Source organism: Venturia canescens, chromosome 4, assembly GCF_019457755.1.
Source record: "Venturia canescens isolate UGA chromosome 4, ASM1945775v1, whole genome shotgun sequence".
NCBI classification, from domain to species: domain Eukaryota; kingdom Metazoa; phylum Arthropoda; class Insecta; order Hymenoptera; family Ichneumonidae; genus Venturia; species Venturia canescens.
Genome location: NC_057424.1, coordinates 15,797,856 through 15,820,080, shown reverse-complemented (window position 1 = coordinate 15,820,080; position 22,225 = coordinate 15,797,856). Strand labels below are relative to the sequence as shown.

The 22,225-nt window shown below is 38.4% G+C and overlaps 2 protein-coding genes across 7 annotated transcripts in view; both read right to left on the bottom strand.

Moving 5' to 3' along the window:
* The window catches only part of Nepl16 (Neprilysin-like 16), a 76,495-nt gene extending 65,613 nt beyond the window's left edge, over positions 1 to 10,882 (bottom strand). Inside the window, exons 1-4 of one of the 6 annotated variants that reach the window (XM_043418209.1) lie at positions 9,200 to 9,550; positions 8,980 to 9,065; positions 8,790 to 8,905; positions 1,610 to 2,510 (exon numbers count right to left, since the gene is read on the bottom strand). In XM_043418209.1, coding sequence (XP_043274144.1) covers positions 1,610 to 1,813 — 204 coding nt within the window. In that variant the 5' untranslated portion in view covers positions 1,814 to 2,510; positions 8,790 to 8,905; positions 8,980 to 9,065; positions 9,200 to 9,550. The other 5 variants (XM_043418213.1, XM_043418210.1, XM_043418211.1 and 2 more) reach the window with 5 other exon arrangements.
* Positions 10,883 to 17,109: 6,227 nt separating this feature from the next.
* Positions 17,110 to 22,225, bottom strand: part of amon (amontillado) — a 45,299-nt gene continuing 40,183 nt past the window's right edge. The window contains exons 9-12 of the mRNA XM_043418216.1: positions 21,832 to 22,065; positions 21,512 to 21,676; positions 21,167 to 21,284; positions 17,110 to 20,939 (exon numbers count right to left, since the gene is read on the bottom strand). Coding sequence (XP_043274151.1) covers positions 20,775 to 20,939; positions 21,167 to 21,284; positions 21,512 to 21,676; positions 21,832 to 22,065 — 682 coding nt within the window. The 3' untranslated portion in view covers positions 17,110 to 20,774. The remainder of the gene's footprint in view (positions 20,940 to 21,166; positions 21,285 to 21,511; positions 21,677 to 21,831; positions 22,066 to 22,225) is intronic.

Sequence of the window (22,225 nt, the reverse complement as noted above, 5' to 3'; positions counted from 1 at the left end):
TGGCTCGTGAAGCGCAGCGCACGTTCGAGATGTATTCGCCATCCGCGTTATCAAAGCTCCCACGGGTAGATTTAATTACTTTTTTCTTATTTTTTTTTTCTTTTTCTTTTTTTTTATGCAAACTTTTTCTTCGTTTCTCTGGTTCCCCGAGAAATATCGTTTCGACATAACGTTTGCATAGGTGAACACGAGCAGGAAAAATGTCAGTGGATTTCAAATGTCACGGGGCGTCGCGCGCGCCGCTCGTTTTTCCGTTCGAAACGGAAAGTATACATTGTTTTATCACGTTTGAAAAGGTTCGTTGGAAAAATATTGGGAAGAATACAGTCCCGAGACGTTTCGAAATGGGCCGTAAAATTGATTTTCGATAAATTCAAGAGTCGCGGAGTTGGGACGAACATCCTTAATGACTCGACACACACACACACACGTTACAATCGATAGCCACAGAATTCTGACACAAATAAACAGAGCTTATTAATCACTGCGGAATGAAATTCTTTGAGGAAATTTGATGTTGAGATATTTCGATTGAAAGATCAGTCATGAGTTGATTAAGGTTGTTGCTTCAAATTTTTGAGCTGAATAGATGCCTGTAAAAATGTTTCTATTCGTTGATGACTATCTCCTGAATGTACTGTTTCAAACAAAACCGAGATTACCGAACTTATTTTGAAGAAAGTGAATGTCGAAGTTGAGAAAAAATGTCGTTCCATTGCGTCGGTTGAATAGCACGAAGTCGTTGCCCTCACACTTTATGCTTAAATCACTCTTATTAATGAAGAAATTCATTTGAAAAACAACAGTTCGAATCAGGACGATACGTAGAATGGTTTAACTGAAAAAAGCAGCCAGTTTACCGCCTTAAATGACAAGAAATCACCGAAAATATGTGACTGCATCACGATCATATATCGAGTCAACTTCGACTGCGGCATAGAAATGCGGCAACGTTGCAACTGCGACACCAACGGGAGCGATTCTTTGACAGGTAGTCGTTGACGTAATAACCTCCAAAAACGCCGGACGAAACAAGTAACGCGGAAGCACAGGACTGACTGCTGCATCCAAGCCAACAGCTGAGTACGAAGAAATTATGCAACTTTGCCAAACTTTGTCTTTATTTCAACAGAATTTTTAATTACCGAGAATAAATGTTCTATCAAGCTTGAGTGATTAAGATAAACGTATTCCTGAATAATAACGAATACACTTGGGTTCACACACTTGAGAATTTTCGCATTTTGTTCATCCGAATGAACAGTAATTATTCAGTATCTATAAAGTGGATGACACCGAAGTTTGCAACGTCGGAGTCCAACGGAATGATCGAAAAAAAACTTTCCAATAGTTCCAGTAGTTCTTCAATTCTGTTATCCGCTCAATTTGCAATTCTTAGTTTTTCAGTCTGCACCAGTGGTTCGTGAAATAAAAAATTGGTCAATTACAAGTGTTATTTTCGTTAATTTCGTTGGACTCGAACGCTGCGAACTTCAGCGTCGTTAAAGTGGCATTGCTGAGTTCACTCAATGTGTATTAGCACTGGAGCTTCGTCCTTACCGCCGGCCTCTAAAAAGCTTAGCAACAGCCTTAAGTAAAGGATACTTACGAGGGGCGCGCAATCTCGCGGCTGATCACCTTCCGGCAGAGTCGTAATGAGGAAGAGTACAGGGCTGGTTACGAGTAAGCTGGTGACGAGTAACATGGCGAAAGTGAGTAGGGCCTTGTGGACGGCTTTGCTGCGTCGGAGCCAATAGCAGGGCACGCAGCAAATCCAAGTGCCAGGTTGTTGGGGCCTTTCCACGTGTACCATCGGTTCATCCGCTGAGCCCGGGCCATCTTCGAGGCCCGAGCCGGTACCAGCGCTTCCGGTCAGTGGTTGAGAGGCGGCATGGTGCTCACGAGATTGGGCATGCTGTTGGCCATGCTGCTGGGAATGCTGTTGGGCCTGGGCCCCTGTATGGGGCCCCGCCACAGGCCCCGGGGCGCACAGGGTTCGAGGACTCAGCGGTAACCTCACGACCGACTCGGCCCTGCTTCGGGCTCGAGTGCTTCCCCCACGGGCCCCACTGGGCCCTCCGTTAGCCCCACTGACCCCGCCACCGCGGGCCCCTCGGCCCCCGTATCCCCGGCTCACCGTGCACAGAGCCACATTTGCCGAAGTTCCCCGAGCTTCGTTCTAATCACGTACTTTTTCGAATCAATCTCGACCCGAGTCAGGCCCGGTTAGGAATCGACTTTAACTCGCGCTTCCACATACTTCCTGCTTCACCGATACACATCGCGGTCCCTTAACACCCTCGCGTTGGCTCTTGCTCCTTCCTGCTCCTCCCCCCTGCCTTATCTCGACTGACCTATTACTATGATCACACTGAGATTTCACGGACTTTTTAACACTTTGTGGACATTTGGTTGCTTCACGATGGTTAATCTTGGCTTTCTTCTCTTTCAGAACTTTATTCTTCCATTTGATAAGCTATGACACTCTTTCCTCCGAAGCGGCGATTGATCTGAAAACAAAACGTACGCTTTTCAAGTTTCTCTTTATTGTACGGCGATTGCGTGCTGTATTTCGAAATAACTGAGGCTTCGGTCGAGCAAATATTTTGCTTTGTTGGAGCAAAGTTAGGGCTGCTCTCTCGGTGTAATTTTCTTCGTCTCACGTTCGCAATCTCGAAAATATTTTTATATCTCAAGAAACGACGGGGGAGCTGCGACTTTTCTTACCATTCGGTGCGTCATTTTTTTTTAGTGGGTTATAAAATATTTCGAGAAAGTTTTCGTGCTTCGAAAAATCGGTATTTTGCACCCCGCGAACCGACACTTGTTGACAATTTTGTAAGAATTCTCGGCTGTTTGGTCAACATCACGTGGAAAGTATGGACTTACCCTGACGAAAAAATACTCGCATGTACTTGACTCTAATCATGAAATTCGATTATCAATAAATCAGCTGTAATCGTAACAACTTTTTCACGCACAATAAAAATTCCCAAAGGTTTTTATCATTCGAAAGCTATAAAAAGACACAAACGATGATAATTAATGAGAGCATTACCTTGGCGAGGGTCAGCAGAACGATAAATCGTTGGGAGCAAAGTATTTGTGATCGAATCGTAATGAAAAATGATTGAAAAAAAATTTGCATCAAATATTTAATCAAAGAATATTCTTTGTAGCGTAGAACTCACTCTGACTATGTCGAGTGCGTGAACCTTCGAGCGAACTGCTCGTACGATTTTTCCTCGAGGGTTCGGGTACCAAAAGGCATTTACGTTCGGTGATACGAACCGGGTGCAATCATAATAGGCCAAGCTACATAAATTTTTCAATCAAATTAGTGTTAGCTGCAAACGGGCTGGGCCATTTTTTGGAGAATAGCTCTATATAATCCAGTGACATGCCTTTCATTCGGAGCTTCAACCTACAACTTTGTTATTAACAATTTCATGCAAAAAATCGCTGTTTTTTTGGTTTTTTGCATATAAAATGAAAACTATCAGGGTAATTGTGATAGTGTTAATACAAAAGTTGTAGAGAATTAAAATACGAAGAAAATGAACGGTCAAACGACTCAATCGGACCGTTAGTTTATGAGAAAATTGAAAAAAACCAGCAAAAAAACAGTTTTTTTCAAAAATTCATAACTCGGTCGTTTTTTGAGTTGTAGCGTAAACCCTCCGGCCAGTATTACTTATTAATACAAACTTTATTTGTGCGAAGAGCAGGCACTGTCCGATGCATAGTTTCCGATCCGTGGCCATTTCAAATTTTTACTATGCAATTTCCTAGCAGGCATATTACCGACGGATATTATGCGATTTTAATTTATCAAAACGATTTCAAAAGTAGAAGTCTCATACTTCAAAACGTTTATTTTGGTTTTGCGTGAAAGCGCCGAAAAACATGTTAGAAATAGAGCTGAAAATGACGAAAATCGACCGAGCGCGCGAGAGTAGTTGAAGAGTGGGGGAAAGCAGCGGGCAAGGAGCAACGCGTATATATAGTAATACTTTCGCGCCGCGCGTATTTCATAATCTTTTCTTTCGAATATCTCAGCAACAAATAAGAATATCGGAACTCGTTTTTTTTTAATTCCGCGGTATCTCGTTCCGGGAAACACGTTTTTTTTATCAAATCACTAAAAAAACAAACAGGAGAGCATAATTTCCATTTTTTGCATTATATTTTGTTATGTCTTTGTAGAAACATTATGGTGACTTTAGATGAAATTTTTTTGGAGGAAAATTAATATCGATAGGATGTACAAAAAATCGTGATATTTATTACGCATATTTGCGGATGTATAAAATCAAAGAATACAAAAATTTACAATAATTTTCTTTTTTTTGAAGGTATTGAAATAACATCATCAAAATTTTCGTCAACATAAGCCGTTTCAGAAGAATTTTCGCTTTCACTACAAATTTCGCGTTGCATGACAATCTGCTCTTTATAAACATCTTCCTCGCATTCATCGTCTGATATCGCAGAGACTTCGCTTATTTCTAAATTGTAACACGTGTCTTCTTCACAGTGTACACATAGGTTAGTGCATTGCAAACCGTGTTTGCGACAACTGCACGAAGTATTCACGCATCCTTTTTTAGTACAGGAACACGATATTTGTTGAAGCAACTTTTTGGGGATTGGTGGATCGATAGATTTTACAGGCATTAGAAACTTGGATCTCACATACCATCCCCAATCAGTTGCTTTCAGATGCGTTCTACCTAACCAACATTGTAATTGGTAGTAAGCTCGGAATGCGTGTTGTTTCGCTGCTCCTTCTGTCGGCGGTAAAGTCTCCAGAGAGAATTTTTTCTTAACTTTAGCCTTGCTAAAGTGTAAATATCGTAAATCGTGTAGCGAGAAAGACTTCGATTTTTCCATTAATTTTTTTTCTGTTTTTGTGCAGTACATTTTCCGAATTAAATCGAATGCACTTTCGGCTATTTTATCATGACTCGCATTTTCGTGATAGAAAACTGAAGCCAATTCAAGGAGTGTCACAATTTCAGTTTCAGATGAAAACGCTTCTATCAATTTACTTTTACCGAGTTTATAAAAGCACGAAGTTGTATCGCATCCACAAAAAGCATGAATGAACGCCACAATGTTTTGTAATTTATCGTATTTGAAACTGTTACTGCCATAAAATTGGTGTTTTTCGTTTTTACCTTCCTTGCAGAAGTAAATATTCTCCATGTTTGTCGCTAATTGAGAGAAAATCACGAGTAAATCAATATCCTCACCTACGATTATTACAGTTGTTTCAGTATTCATACGAGAGTTCTCAATAGCCGTAACTACAATTAATCTATCCGCATCTTCAGGAGCAATTTTTGTTCTGAACCCAGCTGTATTTAATGTCTTGCTTATCAGATCAATTATTTTCGATTTATTTTTCTCGTTACTGAGAAATTCTTTTTGATTTGTAATTATTGTGTTTTCTTCAAATGCGATTTCGCGACCAATATTTTTCATTTTCCTTCGAGAACGCTCTACGGATTTCGTTGTTAATGTTTCATCATCGGGATAACCGTCGAACACGATGAAGCTGTTCTTCGTGTAATGTTTACTTGCATATGAAACATAATTACTGATAATACTCTTTATTGTTGTATTATTTTGCCAGACCAATTTATGCAAGAAGAAGCCGCCATCGACAACGTATGTTATGCTTCCCGATGTTACAATTTCTTGAGTGGTATTGAAATTTGAATAAAATGCCGATTTGGCTGTTTTACGCATACCTTGTTCATCAAATAATGACATTGGTATCGGAGATAGCTCATAATTGCTACAGTACTCTTTCATCTCCTCCTGGTTTTCAATATTTAAAGCAATCTTCTGGAATAACAGTAGCGGTGAGATATAAACGTCTTCGTTACTTACATTCTTAATTGACGAATTTGTTGTAGCCAAATGAACTAATTTACTGCTTCTTTTGTACTTTACATCTGTAAATTTTTTATTCGAAGTATTTACCATCAGAGCTTTTCCAATTTCAAATGCCATGTGACAATTTACAGTGTCCGAATCGCCGATCATTCCTGAATAAATTCCCACAATCTTGTCTGTATTGGGAAATGGATTGTACATAGTGAAGAAATGCTTTAATTTCAATAAATCTTCCGCGTCTTTTGAAATTCGAGTAACTCGGTTGTCGACATGTTGCTCTGAAGTAGCGAATGTCATGCTGCAAAATAATTCCATTGAATTTATTACTTCTAGAACAGCAGCTCTCGATAATACCCATTTCCCAATTACAGCTTCCGTTAATCCTCTACCATGAGTCAAACCTCCGCTACATTTAATGGAGCGCATCAATACCTGCTCAATTGTTAAATCAGTCCACAGTCCAGACCAGAAACGATTGGATCGTCTTATTGTATAATAGCCTTGTTTGCAAAATTTATCGTATTCAACGAAATCCATAGCTGTTCTCAAACTCGACATTTTTTGAACATATAGTAAGCAAGCTTTCGCGTACAAATGATGTCCGGAAGAAAAAAAGAAAGGTATCATTAATTGAACTGTTTGTATGTGCAGGTCGAAGTTTCCTGATCTCTCTGCATCAATGAATCTTTGGAATAGACAAATCAATTTGAAATACTGCACCCACAGTTTATTAGTTGGGCCTTGCCTTTCCAAGTTCTCCAAAACTGCGACGAATTTCTGTAGTATGTTAGTCATCATACTGTCGGTCAAAAAAATTTGAAAATTTTCCTCTCCTACTCTCTCAAGGCTATCATTCAAGTGTTTTCTCTCACTATCTGTTAATTCGATTTTCTGGTAGATCGTATCGGCAAGCGCAGCTTGTACCAACAAGTGGCCTCTCACAGATCTAGAAAAAGCGTGCCCAGTCAACGCTTTCTCAGCTGATAATTCAGCAAAAATAGTGCAGAAAGCTTGTTTGAGGCCACTGCCGGTCATGATTTCGCCAATAGATCCAAGGAATGACATTGCTGTGTGGAAACCCCCTAAACGAGGAATAACTGACAGTAAATTGTGTATGTCATTCTGTGCATCTATTGACGCTATGATCTCACTCGCTTTCATAAACAAAGGCAAATCGAAAGTAACAAAGCAATGCTTTTGGTTATTAGTATCTGCTCGTTTCCTAGCATCTATTAGTGCGGTTAAAATGGTTGTGTGTTCGCTTGGCGGTGCTTTTATAAAAGGTAATGCAATTATTTTGGAAATTTTGAAATCTGTATTATTGGCATGATAATTGTTCATAAACCCATGCCAGTTTGGCGTTTGTTTTGGTGCAGTATGTTTTCCGTAGAAATATATTAAATCAATTAATCCAATATCAATAGTGAAATTAATATGATCCGCTTTCTCATTCCAATTACGTACTGTAAAGCTATCTAACTTGAATGGCTTGTTATGTTTGTAATCTGTCAACGGTAGAAAACCAAACGTGCCACTAATATCTTTTGAAAATGTCCTCGATAAGCGGGGAACATTGTTATTGAATTGAACTGAAGATGTGGGTGTAACACACATTATACCACCCATGCAGTGGAAAGTATTTTTTCCATCAATTGTAGCAGTTCGATGGTCGGCATTATCATAGACAAATTGCAGATACGTGTCGGAAACGATATTGAAATTTCCTGAATCGTTTACAATTGAACTTTCAAATCGTACAGTTTCACTATAAGACGCGCACAAACCAATATTATGTAAGGAATCGATAAGTCCTTTCGCAGAATATTTCGTATGTATCATGCTTGAAAGGCCCAATAAAATAGGCGATACAAACGATCTTGGTCTTACAGATGACATTAAAATGTGCGCTGCTGTTATTATCTTATTACCCCATTTATTACAAGATTGTTCTTTGGGAGTATTTTTGTGGGTTTTAATGAGAATATCAAGGAAAAGCTGAAGTGTTTTCGGCACATATTCTGTGGCGTTGTTTAGAAAATCAACGGGTGAGTTGTAATTTGTCGTATCGAATTTTATCGCTCGAATATCTTGTAAAATAATATGGCTGGCCAACTCTATGATTCTCAACTTTTCTTCGTTTTCATTACGTTTACGCTCACTATACCAGCTTTCTTCTATGCATTTTCCAATAGTACGTTTAAAGCACACAATGCGATCATTATTACATGCATGAACTACTATTTCATCCTCGAAATGTTGCTTCAATTGATGTTCAATCCGGTCAAATCGAGGAAACTCCATTTCTCCATGGTGGCTCGTATATTCTTGTAATATACTTTTCAAAGAAAACTGACATTCTTCGCTATTTTCTACTATGAAATTAATGATGAAAGTCATTAAATCTGACATTTCATCGCTGATCGGTCGTCCCATGATATTGGTTGGACGATACGTGTAAAAACGAGCCAAGCATTGAGAGTGGTAATAAACACTATTTTTGGTATAAAAATCATCGTTTTCATCTTTTAGAACACGCACGCGCGATGCAATTATCTTATTGACTTCAGTTTTTTCATAAGCATCCAACTGCATTATTATGTTGTTAATCGTCTCTTTTTTTAATATACGCTTTCTAGTTTTTGAATCATGAAACCTTTTGGAACACAAGAAACAATTCATCGAGAAATCAAATTCACGTCCTTCTTTTCGGCGCATTTTGTCCCGTATGTGCTTTTTTTTAGATGCCTTCAAAGCCATTTCTATATTGGCCTGTCTAGGGTACATTTTTTGACACGATTCGTGCACTGTGATTTGTGTCAATTTCCTTAATTTTGAATCTTTTTTATCTTTGCGTTTTATACTAGCACATATAAAAGTCGCGATACCTCTTTCTTTAACGGTGCACGATTTTGAGTCTTCAATCGGCTTGTCACAAAGTAAACAAATGTCATCAACATCTTCCCACTGTTTACTTTCATCATCTTCCGCATCGAGAACGTCTCTAAAGAAATATATTCAAAAGTTTATTAACGAACATGCACAAACAGATATACGGATTCAATCAAAAAAAAATACCTGACGTCTGCAGACGTAGATGCTTGTTCAATATCAAGCTCTTCAGAACATTCCATAGTTTAACGCGATGTTTATATAATCATTATCTAAAAACATTAAGAAATTACTGATATGTTCAAATAAATGCTAACGCTTTCAAATGTCAATTTGTCACACAAGAACTGAAAATGCAATACAAGGTCTGGATTCTGAATGGAGTATAATGAGATTAAGAACTAACCTTCTTTGATAGTTGCTTAACTCGTTCGACGAGCACTTCAAACACTCACGTGTACTTGCAATTGAATAAATGAAAGGTAAAACTTAAAGAAAAAATTGCAGGGTAAAAGCAAAATCACGGATAAAACTGAATTTTTGAAAAGAAAACGTAGGCTCTGCTCAATAGGCTCTATTATTATGTGTACAGCAGTTCTGAAATCTGGCTGGAAACTAAGCCAAGCCAAGCTAGCAAACGCAGGTCATTTCCCCCTCCCGAGGATTCAAGGCCAAACCAAACGACAGTTGTGTCCGTATCCCAGTACGAAATCGGGAGAAAGTGGGGATAAAACGTGCCGGAGTACACAGAGCAGATGTTCCAATTTTTGGCGTCCTGTATATAACTTCAAAAAACTACAAACATTCATTTCACTATTTACCCTACATGTATATGCATTTATGTAACGAAACGGTTTCACCTATTTTTAAAAAATTGTTTACAATACAAACAATTATAATGAAAACAGTGAAAATTATGCTCTCCTGTTTGTTTTTTTAGTGATTTGATAAAAAAAACGTGTTTCCCGGAACGAGATACCGCGGAATTAAAAAAAAACGAGTTCCGATATTCTTATTTGTTGCTGAGATATTCGAAAGAAAAGATTATGAAATACGCGCGGCGCGAAAGTATTACTATATATACGCGTTGCTCCTTGCCCGCTGCTTTCCCCCACTCTTCTACTACTCTCGCGCGCTCGGTCGATTTTCGTCATATTCAGCTCTATTTCTAACATGTTTTTCAGCGCTTTCACGCAAAACCAAAATAAACGTTTTGAAGTATGAGACTTCTACTTTTGAAATCGTTTTGATAAATTAAAATCGCATAATATCCGTCGGTAATATGCCTGCTAGGAAATTGCATAGTAAAAATTTGAAATGGCCACGGATCGGAAACTATGCATCGGACAGTGCCTGCTCTTCGCACAAATAAAGTTTGTATTAATAAGTAATACTGGCCGGAGGGTTTACGCTACAACTCAAAAAACGACCGAGTTATGAATTTTTGAAAAAAACTGTTTTTTTGCTGGTTTTTTTCAATTTTCTCATAAACTAACGGTCCGATTGAGTCGTTTGACCGTTCATTTTCTTCGTATTTTAATTCTCTACAACTTTTGTATTAACACTATCACAATTACCCTGATAGTTTTCATTTTATATGCAAAAAACCAAAAAAACAGCGATTTTTCGCATGAAATTGTTAATAACAAAGTTGTAGGTTGAAGCTCCGAATGAAAGGCATGTCACTGGATTATATAGAGCTATTCTCCAAAGAATGGCCCAGCCCGTTTGCAGCTAACACTAATTTCACAGATAGCCTACTTCAAAATCTATGTAGCTTGGCCTATAAGCAGCACGAATTGTCGTCCATAAGAAATTTCTCCGACTCGTACTGGCGCGAAGGATCAGCCGCGAGCTTGTCCGGCTACGTTTTAATGAGAATTGTGTATTTTTTGTTGCTTTGCTTTCCGGAAAACCGGGAGCCGGAAATCAAGAGCGAGAGAGAACGAGAGAGAAATAGGGAGAATGAGAAACAGCGGAAGAGAGAGGGGGAAAGAGGAAAAACGGCACTTTTGTTCCGACACGTCCGGAGGTAACACGCGGACTGTTAGACTGGACTAAACCACCGTGGCTGGCGTCTTTCTCCTCGCCTGTCTCCCCTATCACACGCTCACCCGCGATGCTTTTCCTCCGAGCTTATTTCTCCCCTACTACCATTTACAACCCCCCAACTTTGGCCTCAACTCTCGTAGCGCGCAAGCTCTCGACATTCAAACGCTGCCTCGACCGCAAAACGGGAAACACCGATGCACTTCCCGCATCCCCTTTTTCTTCTATATACACAAACCTCGCATGCATCCCCATCGCCTTCTTTATACGTGTAGGTATATTCACCTATTTTCTTTTTCGGCACTGTGGATGGACCGGCTCACCTACCGCCAGCACGGCCAGTGTATTTAAAGCACCGACTTTGACGGCCCCAAGGACGTATCTTGACCGCTCGAGCAAAAAACCTCCAGTCGCTATCGATGCTCTTCACATTCCTTTTTCATTCTTGTCCGATCTGTAAAAAAAACGACTGCAAGTTCAGGGCTCCGGACTTTCAAGGTTCCACTTTGACGCCCTCTAAATATCGTGCTGCTCGATTCCTTTACCAGGGACTAAACCTTTGTGGGCTAATTTTTTGGAATTGACATGGAATTTCCGTCGAAGCCTCGAAATTTAATTACCATCGTGGCTCTCCAAGGGGCCCTCAAACCATTCGAGTTAACCGTTCGTTGGAAATGCGTGAAATTTACGTTCAGTTTATTCGCTTCCCACGCTAATATCTGCCCTTAAAATTATTAAGCTCCGGTGCTTCGGTCAGGGAGCAAAAATTAATATTGCGTATCGCGCATAAACAGTTGCTAATTTGAGTTCCTCCAGGCTATCAAAGCTTTCGTCATTCTTGACCCGGAGACGAAAGGAAAGTGCTACAGTGAGCGGAAAAATTATTGATTCGATAGAAATCGAGTCATCGTGCGAAATTTTCAATTCGACTACAATGCTCCCGATCAGTATGAACATGCAGTTTCATACGAAAATATACTGGTCACTAAAATTATTGAACTATTCAAATTACCTCGTACGACGTATCTACAAATAATTCAAATCATCCGACATTCTAATGATCGCGTTCGAAAAGCTTTTTGGAGATTTTCGTTCGTTCGTTTGACTCGACTTCCGATATTGGACACGCAGCCGTCCAATGTATTTATCACTCGGCGATTTTGGCCCCAAAAACGAGAGAGTCAACGAGCCGAATGCGCAAAAGCAAACCCAGAGAGCTCGGAGTTTGGCGGATGGATTAAAAAAATCATACGATATTCAGGCGTATTGATAAACTTAAAAATTTCACATGGAGATACTTTTATACAAATATTTCGGATGAATACATAGAAAAATTCGCTATGTTTTATAGCAGCGCTGTTCTATATCGCCACTCTATTACATTTCACCAAAGTGCATAGTAATTTTGGCGCCGAAAGCAGGTCTCTCGAATTTTACTATGTACGACAGGCAAAATTTAGGTTTGCGACATTCTTACTTCGAACGATGTATCGATAACTGAATGTCACTCGAGTCTTTGGCGAAATGTTAAAAATTGGTGAATTGGACTGGACAAATTGCTTGAAATTTTACTATGTGCCACTGGTTAATTTTCATAAAAGGTAAAAGGGAAAATTCGAAACTAAGCAATTTTTCGTATAGCACAGAGAAACGACTGCTATCTTATCTTCTAAATTTTCATCAAATCATTTCATTATTTACTATATTTTTGATCAAAATTCGTTCGGTGTTCATTTTTGATATAGTACAGCGCGTTATTTACTATGAACCTGTGGTAATGGTTCCCCAAACTTTTGCATTATTTGGCACACTCTGTAGCGATTATTATTATAATATCGATGTGGTCCGACGTTAATATAAAAACATAGTAATTTTTGCTATAAAAGTCTCTCCGTGCACCATTACCATGGTCGAGCATCGCTCGTACGAAACGCATTCGTCGCATTAATTAGTCAGCAATATGAATTTCCGGTTGCAAGAAACCGATGGATCACAGCAAGGCTGTCGTTATCGATTTCGGCTTTAAGGCAGGATGTATAAAGCCCAACATACGTGCAATCCACTCGATGTACTATATACGTACTCACAATTTTAGGTACGTTATACGTGCAGCAACCTATACGAGAACTGGCTTATTTACAGACTGGCATTTCTGGATATAGGTCGGGTTAATGAAATCCTCGCACGAAAATCATATTATAAATTTTCTACAGCCTTTTCCTCTCGACGTAAATCGATCGCGTTCGGTCTCCCGCGCGGGGATCTATGCGAGAGCCTCATCTGCGATTCACCAATTAGTCCAGTCCACTCTGCAGAGGAGTGTCGATTTCTGTGAAATTGAAAAAAAAATTTCGAAACGTTCCTTCGGTATCGGATAACGATAAAAGAACACACAATTCATTAGCTCGGATCCAATTTATTTTTTATTCCACAGGTAATGGGACCGCTCGTAAAAAAGCCTCGCAATAATTGTCAGCGAATCTGATCAACTCCGGAAAAGTACGGTAAGATATACGCCCCGTGACGATGAAAAAGCTCGAGTTTTCCTCGTAAAAATCGACTTCGTTATTCGTAGAGGATGTAAATAATCGTTTATTTTTTTTTATTCATTTAATCGTCCATTTGATGGAATTTGCTTTTGCAAAAGCTTACTTTATGGGGCCGTGGGTGAATCTTGTTTCAAGGAGTCTCGGGAAAAATGTTGGAAATTACATTAAACTTTTGGTTCTAATGGGCCTTAAAAAATTCAGCAGGAAGCGCTGAGGACGAGCAACTCAACTTTTTCATGTTTTTTCTCTTTCTGAAAATCTGAAAATTTATACAGTTTTGAGGACAAATGTTCATCGAGCTTCGAATTCCCAAAACGATCACGCCTCGAGCGCGTAATCCTCGTGATTTTTTGACGAATATTTTTGGAAAGCTTTTGGAAAGCTTCGTCGAATATTTTTCTATGGAATATCGTCGTTGTGGGAAAAAATGTGACGGTTCGTGGAGATTCAACGGAATGAAATGCGAAACTTCCATGCGAAGCATACGCTTAAAACAAAACGGTTTTCAATCTCCATTTAGAATGGAGAATGATGAATTTTTCTCGAAAATTAGCAAATTATAACTGGATTGATTAATAAAGAGAAATATGTGAGTACTGGAAAATGATAAATTGGTATGGCGCGTGAAGGTGAAATGAGAATTCGCGAGTAACGTTTCAACGGGTTCGTTCGTTCGCTCATTCGTGTGAAAACGGTGCGGAATTCCTGCGGTTCTAGAGGGAACGTGCGATGTCGATGCAATTATGCAAATTAGTCGTTGAGACACGGAGAAAGATGAATAGTTTTGGAGAGAGCAACTGTTTCAGTTGCTCATTTCCAACTTAGATCGATGGTAAAATGTCGTCAGCAGGCGATTTGTATGAGACTCTTCGAATTTGCGTTGCGATTATAAAGTCCGACAAACTCCAGACGTTCTCACCCTACTATAGAATTTGCCATGACGCGCGCTCCCGTGAACAATGACAACGTGAATCCAAACTCTTCGCTCTACGAATAAAAGCGAAACGTGCTGGGGGGACTGTGACGAAAAGTTGCCGAGACAACTTTTGTGCTCGGGAATACGTCAAAATTTCACCGAAATTGAAACACCGGGAATTTATTTTTTTTTTTTATAATATCGAAGATTTTCGGTGAATTGATTGCAAGAAATTATTCAACTGGACGTGAATCATCAAACATAAAATCGCTCGTTACTCGGATCGTTCATGTGCCAGAATTCTTCGTTGCGAGTTTTGATATCGCGAGAAATACAAATTTTTTTAAACGTAAATTCGTTGCCCGGTTTCCTCAATTTGAGGAGCCACCTGAACTTCGCCTCAATTTTCTAAACGTCGAAACTTTCTTGTATACAATAATGAAATTTTTCATGTTTTAAAACGTTAGGTAATTTCAACGGAGCAGTTTGAAATTCAAGAAAAATAAAGAAATTTCTTGAACCGAAGAACATAAATGAAGCAGCCACGTGAACTCGTGTTCACATATCGAGCCTCGATCGCCAACGGCATTTAAAAAAAAGCCCTTCATTAAATAAGTCCACGTATGCTTGCACACGTGACTCTAATCTCAAACTTGTCTTAACGGATACTTCAGTTTCTTCTCTCGAGTCCAGCTAATGATAATGTACATTTCAAGCAGCGTCCTTCTCGAATATGGCCCTAAGGTGCAATATTAAAGAGGCAAGGACCTTAAAGCGATTCCTCGAGCGATACATTTTTTATTTAAGCTTCACCGAGTCTCAGTGATATCCGGTCGAGGACTAAGTAATAAGCCTTATAAATAAGCTTCGGTTGGAACGTCATTGGTTTTTTTCAGCATCGAAAAATGACGAGCCACGGTGTTCCAGCTCGAAAATATCACCCTTCGGATATTTTAGCACAAAATTTATTTCCGTACGATTTTCACACACGAACCTGGAAGTGTGTGGTTGCCGAAGAGCTTTCATCGAATGTGTATTTCCGGTGAAAACAAATGAAGCCTAAAAAATGGTTTGTTACCCGGAAAAACGGTTTCTCGTAAAATTTGATACGAAAAATGATGTGACAAGTGATCCGAGGAGCCCTGGTGAATCAAATGTCGGAGATACAGCAAGATTTTCGACGTTTTTGATCGCCGCATTGTATCCACCCCCTCGAATTTCCGTATCATGAGAACAGTGGTGACACAGAATAATTCGTGTACGAAAGGATTGATGCGAGTTCAATTTGATAATAAACAAACAAATTTGTTTAAAAGGAATTCGGTTGAAAGGTTTTACGACTCAATGTTCGAGAGAAATCCGATGGAGGAATCTTCCAAGTTCCTGTTACGTAGGTTGTGTCTGGTAAGTACCTTTGAACTCGTGCCGAGCCCTGTGAAGACCCTTAAACCTCTTTTTCTCAAAACTGAAATTCTCTAAGTTACTGAACACGTAACTCCGAAGGATCTTTGACGATTTTCCCGAAATGCAAAGAGCAGGTTGAAAATTGTATGAGCAGGAAGAGTCCCAAGGGCGTTTTGCATTTAATGGGAAGTTTTTTTTCAGTGTAATAAACCGTATATTTCCACTTCAAACGAAGTTTGAGAATTTTTTGTTCGTGGTGGAACTCCGAAGAGAAATATTGGAAGTTGTTGGCGGAAGCAACACGCCTTTTTGGTGCATTTAAAGAAATGAATGATAAAGCAGCGAAAAATCATCCGTTTGAATTGAATCATAAACTCAAATATTTGGCATCCAACAGAATAATTGCTGGATCCACTTATTTTTCGTCCAATGGAATTGGCTCGGGGAGATGAAAAAGAAATTCGCTCGGTGCAGAGCCCTGTCTGTGAGTGGAGACATAAAACTCAGCGAAATGTCGGCTGCTTTTGTGTTCACTGACGTTACAAAACCTGGTGGAAAATGTAATTTCTGTATCGCAATTTTCAAGCGACATTATAAAAACCGTGCTTCTGCAGTATTTAAGGATTTTTCGTGCCAGCGATATTGGGGTTGGATTTTTATCCTCGACGTTACTTCTTTCGCGTCGTGGATTTTTCTCTCTTTTTGTCAAGTTCATATTTCAGTTTCTCATACCAACGTGGATTTGTTTCTTGCAAAAATTTCAAGAAACATCTTGACACATGTAATTTTCGTGAAAGGAGAACATTTTCATTCGTGGCTTGCCCTTTCCGCCAGCACCCATTTTCGACCAGCGCATAACGTGGGCAAGGAAAAAGTGTATTAAACTTTATTCTTCTTCTTCAAGCCAGTAATCCACTTTCCTGAAAAGGAATGTGTCTTAAGAAACTTCGGACGCGATCTGTCATTTTTATCTGCCACTTTTCCTCCCTTTTTTCGTCCATTTTTCACGATATCCAAAATCATATTTAACAAATCCCCTAGACACGCCTCACGCACGATAATAGAACCAATGATAAGGATAATGCTCATTTTATGAGTGATCACAGAAGAAAAAACACATCGATGATTTTCTTCAATCATTTTTCTGAAACAGTTAACCAGTGACCGGACAATTCAAGGGAGAGTGTCCCACAATAAAACTGATTGGGAGTCTGTTCCACCAAATTTTCGTTCATACTTCATTGGAATGAGATTCATTTTGTGGATTTTTCAATGCAATTTCACTGATGGATTCTCATCTGAATCTGAGTATATAATTATTACTGTGTATACTCGAAGGAATAAAATTAGGAAGAGTGACAATTCGTGGTTCAGAACAAACATCACAGGTAGACGATATAAAAACGATGCAGGCCGAAAAATAAAGATTTTATTCACCCACGTATATCGTACAGAATAAGATGGTTAAATTTGTCCACTTCAACTATGTGATTATCTGTATATGTTTCTGTATATGTATATATAGAGAGCTATATATATACATATAAATGTTTGTGTATTTGTATTTATATAATTAAATATATGAATATGTGTAACCTTCGAAAAATGTCGATCATTACACCCCTCTAAAATATCTACACTAAAAATTATTTTTCTTCGTGTGTCATTTCCTTTTCTTGATATATATTTTCTTTTGCACCGTTTATATATTCATTAAAAAAGAAAAAACAAGAATAGTCATTTTGTATGTGTGTGTGTGTTTCGATTTAAAATTGATCCATACGGTACGAGCCCTGCACTCGGGTGCCACAATTCAGAAGCTGAAAGACAGTTTCTCTCGTTTCTCATTCTTGATCTCCTCCTCGTTAACTCTTTCCGTAAACCTGTTATTTATTTATTCTTGATTTATCTTTTTATCCTTTCTAACCCAACGATTATAGAAACTTTTACATCATATCAACGAATTATTCACTCTGATATATCGTACTTATAGTTTATTTAGTAGTGCCTTTGATAACTATTAATGTCTCATTTTTCGTGCACGCAAATATTTCAACTGAGAGAGCAACGAGTCGCCTTCTTTAAAATCACAATACCTCCTTAATTTTTGACATCGAGAATCTTACTTTCTATAATTCTCGTTCGAGAAATTAAAAAAAAAATTACTTCCTGTAAATTAGGTTCGACGTCAGACTGGAAATGTTTTCCTCCCTCGAGCGAAATTTGACCTTGATCGACACGATCTTCGATTTCTTTTCGAATCAAAATTCAAGTTTTAGAGGTTTTTCAGTTTTTTAATTATATTCAATTGCTTCAAGATGAAACTTATTGAGAAATCATAATTTTATATTTGACAGCCTCTACTGAAATCCTGGGATGTTCTCCAAATTTTAACGACGCAATGATGGCGATGAAAGAAAAAAAATGGACAGTAATAGTGATCAGAGACGTTTTTTAAAATGATACTCTTTCTATAGTTCAAACTTTAATTAGTTCAAATAATATTTATATTCATATATATGTATACACATGTGGATACATCTGTCTACATATATACATACACGATTTTCATTAGTGTTAACGATAGCAACGTGTCATACACAATTAGAATCACAATGAATCATACAAGAATTATGTCTTTTTTGTCCTAATACTGATATAACCGCAGTGGTAAACATACGCCATTTATGAATTATCTGTTCATCATCGTTCCACACTCTTTTACTTACAATAAGCCACGAAAATCAACATTGGATAAAATATAATAAATAGAACTTACAACAATGAAGTTAATTACGAATCAATAATGAGATCATTTGAGAGATCAATAAAATCGAAATTTTCAAGGGAAAGAATTAAATGTAAAAAAATCAATTACAATTGTCATCTGTAAATATGGAAGTTTTGTTTTTTGGTCGTTTCTTCTCGCTTGTTTTTAAATTCGTATCTTTCTTCTTCCCTCCTCCCTTCATTTCCTCGTGCTTTCAAAGCTCTTTTGTAGTAACTTTTTCTTCTCCCTCTCCCTCGCTTCACGCAGGAAAGCTTTTACTTTGACGTCGTCATCGTCGTTATTTTCTCTCTATGCATTCTCGCATTAAAAAAAATTAAGAGCATCAAGCTTTTTCAATGTCGAGGATTCATCGCTAGAAAGATATTCGCAATTTTGACATAATTCGCAACGAGGCATTCCGCTGCTCGCATATTTTCTCCTCAAAAGTGCGACCTCTTACAAATAATGACATGTATACTTGCTCGCCTCAATGAACTTGAAGAACGCCCCGCAAATGATCTTTTAATACGATTTCATCGGTTATACTTTTGTGACAAGAATGTATGGCTTATCGATCCGGGTCACGAGAATATTTTGCGCTCGCGCGTTGGAAGCTTCGCGATTGAATTGGTCGTTGAGGCGCAAAACTTTGACGAAACAAACCGAGAACCTGGCCTTCGAGGTTTTAAAACGAAATCAACAAAATGGCGGCTTGGAAGCTCAAACTTTAAGCCCATGTGGTCAACAATTCAGAAAAATGAAGCTCAAGAATGGAGTGGAATTACAACTTTTAACTCCGAAACCCCATATTTGCTTAAGACTGTATGTCCTAACGTTTGTGAGACAAAAATTGGAATGATCACGATCTTTCCCACTTTTGTCAAACATTTCTGCTTATTTCTGTCATTTTACAAATTGTTTGTTGGAATAAGAAAATTCCATGTCTTTGTCTGACTCTATAGCAGTTTGTGACAGTTTCAACTTTTGGGACTGAGAATTCGAATGTTTCAGTAGCTTTCGACTGGGTCGCTCAACAGCCATTTATAGACAATCATCGTTCCAGTCTCAAATCTGCTGTTTTGATTCAAAAGATTACTTACAAATGGATAACAAGAAATAAAACAAAAATTTAATAACGCATAGTGGACCGTCCGCTTGGATTTCGAAAATCGCCAATCGTTACCGTTCCATCGTTATCATCACTTCCATCATTCTTATAACTCTGCTGGTGCGATTACATTGGACTAATAGACATCGAAGGACAAGAGCGTTTATAGTAGATTTTTAAAATTCTTTTTCTATTTTATTCTGTTCCTGTTTCTTCTTGTTTTCCTCAATTTCAATGATATATGAGATTGATTTATTTATTTTACGCACCATCTACAGAATCGTCATCGTGTAAAAAAGAAGATTTCGTAGAAAAGAAATTTCAAAAAATGAGAGTTCGCTGCTGCTACTGCTATTTATCGGAAGCCTCGATTGATTTTTTTATGTAATTTTCTTTCGTCGTTTTTGGCTTTAGATCTGTATGAAATTGTCACAGGGAATAAGGTTTGCTTGAAACATTTTCACTAGTTCCCTCCGGCTACTTTTTTCGTCGTGACGAAACAATTTTATTCCCGGAATCATCGGAAGGAAAAAAAAACATGGACTCTGTCTGTTCTAGTTCAATAATTTCTCTAGTATTCCAAATCCATTAAAAATCTCAAAAAAATAAGGACACATCGACATTGGGATACTGATTCTTCATTATATTCGTCAATGATATGAAGTATAACGTAAGGTTTCCCTTCCTCTCGTTCATTAACGAAGAGACGGAAATGATAACAAACTTTTCGGAGAATTTTCAGAATCACATTGGGCCCTCAATAAGACGTGAAAAGAAAAACACTCGCAAAAAATTGGTTCTCACAAAATAATTGATAAAAGATAAAAAGAAAATTTGTTAAATTTCTCTTTGGTCAAGGAATGATGAATGATAAATTAGTATTTGATATTCGAATGGTTAATTTTCACAGCACCGTTCATCTCACAGACGCCTATTTGGTATGTTTCTTTGGTAAACTGCAGCGCGCAAAATAATCAAAAGGCCTGAAGATTTTTATAATCTTTTGAGAATCATTCATCCCACAGGATTAAGTCCCGGGATATAAGTTTTATGGTTGAACCGCGAGATCATTCGAAAACCTTATGACCTCTGAATCCGATGGTTCACCCTTCAATCTTACGTTTTTTTTTTTCATTTTTTCCCCATTTTCGTGACTTTTCCTTCCTCGGTTCATTGCTAATCGTTTTAAATACCACTCGAACGTTCTTCGTGAGCTTTTTTTACGATCGCTAGCTTCGAGTGAGGATCCGCTGCTGGTAGACCGGTGTACGGTGGTTCCTTCGTACCGTGGAGCATCAGAGTCCATTCTTTTATCCAGCCACGCTGAGGTTTTTGCGAATTGAAGCGTATCTAAAAGCATTCGTTCATTTTCTTCAAATATTATCTACAAAACTGCCTCCATTTTTCTCCATACTTTGAGCAACTCTAAATATGAAAATGAAGTTACCACCCAAAACTTTCACTCGAAAGTATAAAAATTCGGAGAGCAGGCAAATAATAAAAGTGTCAACAATCAACGATTTTTTCTCCAAAAAAAAGTGTATTTTTGGAGTAACATTATCTTGAGGAAAATTTACCTCGAGTAACCAAGTTCCCTGAGGATATTCGCCCCAGGTGTGGGTCGTCATGAATGGCCATTTGGTGAATCCGTCTCGATTGTCATCGTCGTTGACTCTTCGACTGAGTATCATAGACCTGAAATAATTGTTCTTCTGATAGTAGATTCCCGCAAGTAGATACGGAGAGAAAATAGTGTAAAATTTTACAATTAAGTAGCAGTTTCAGTTTGGAGCCAGTAATAACTCGTGTCAAATGACTATACACTGAAAATGACGAATGACAAGGGTTTACAGTAGAAAAACATCGACTCGAATTCGACTGGAAGTAATTTAACAGCGAAGAAATGTGAGAAGAGTAGTTACCTTGTGCCCATGGGCGAGGTAAGGAAAAGCTCAAGATCGCCTCGTCGCGACGCATTAACGGAAATAACGGCTTGCACGTGTTCGAGATAATTTACTTCGTAATCAGTGCTGGCGCAGGCATCGGTTTTTATATTTAATAAAATCGATCGTTCGCTTGGTATTTCGCTGAAAATGAAAGACACAAAATAAATATTAAAACGGTTGTGAAGAAACATTAAAAATAACTACAGCAGCGATGACATAGCTGCCAATGACATTAAATTCTGAGCGTTATTATTTAACGCGAAATTGCACGAGTTATGATGATTAAAAGTGCTTACTGGGTTCCTATTACGGCACCAGCCTGACAGTGATACCTCGGTGGTACAGTTTTCCATTTCTTAGCAAGAGCTACCATCGCTCCAGCGTCAAGTACACCGTAACCGAACAGATGATTGAATTCCAATCCAACACCGTTCATGGTCCAATGGAAACGCCCTTTCGCATCGAAAAGTGAGTTTCTCTTTGACGTCAGTACCGTCAAGTGCTGGATATCTCGCCACGTTAGTTGAGGACTGCAAAAATTACAAATAAATTCTTTTAATTTTCCGATATATTTAGCAGATGCGAAAAATCCCGTAAGGTTTTCAGTCTTGAAAATGTTCATTAAGCATCGATACATTTTCCACTTCCAACGGAAGTTCCCCAAGCTACTAGTTGAAGTACAAATCTCCG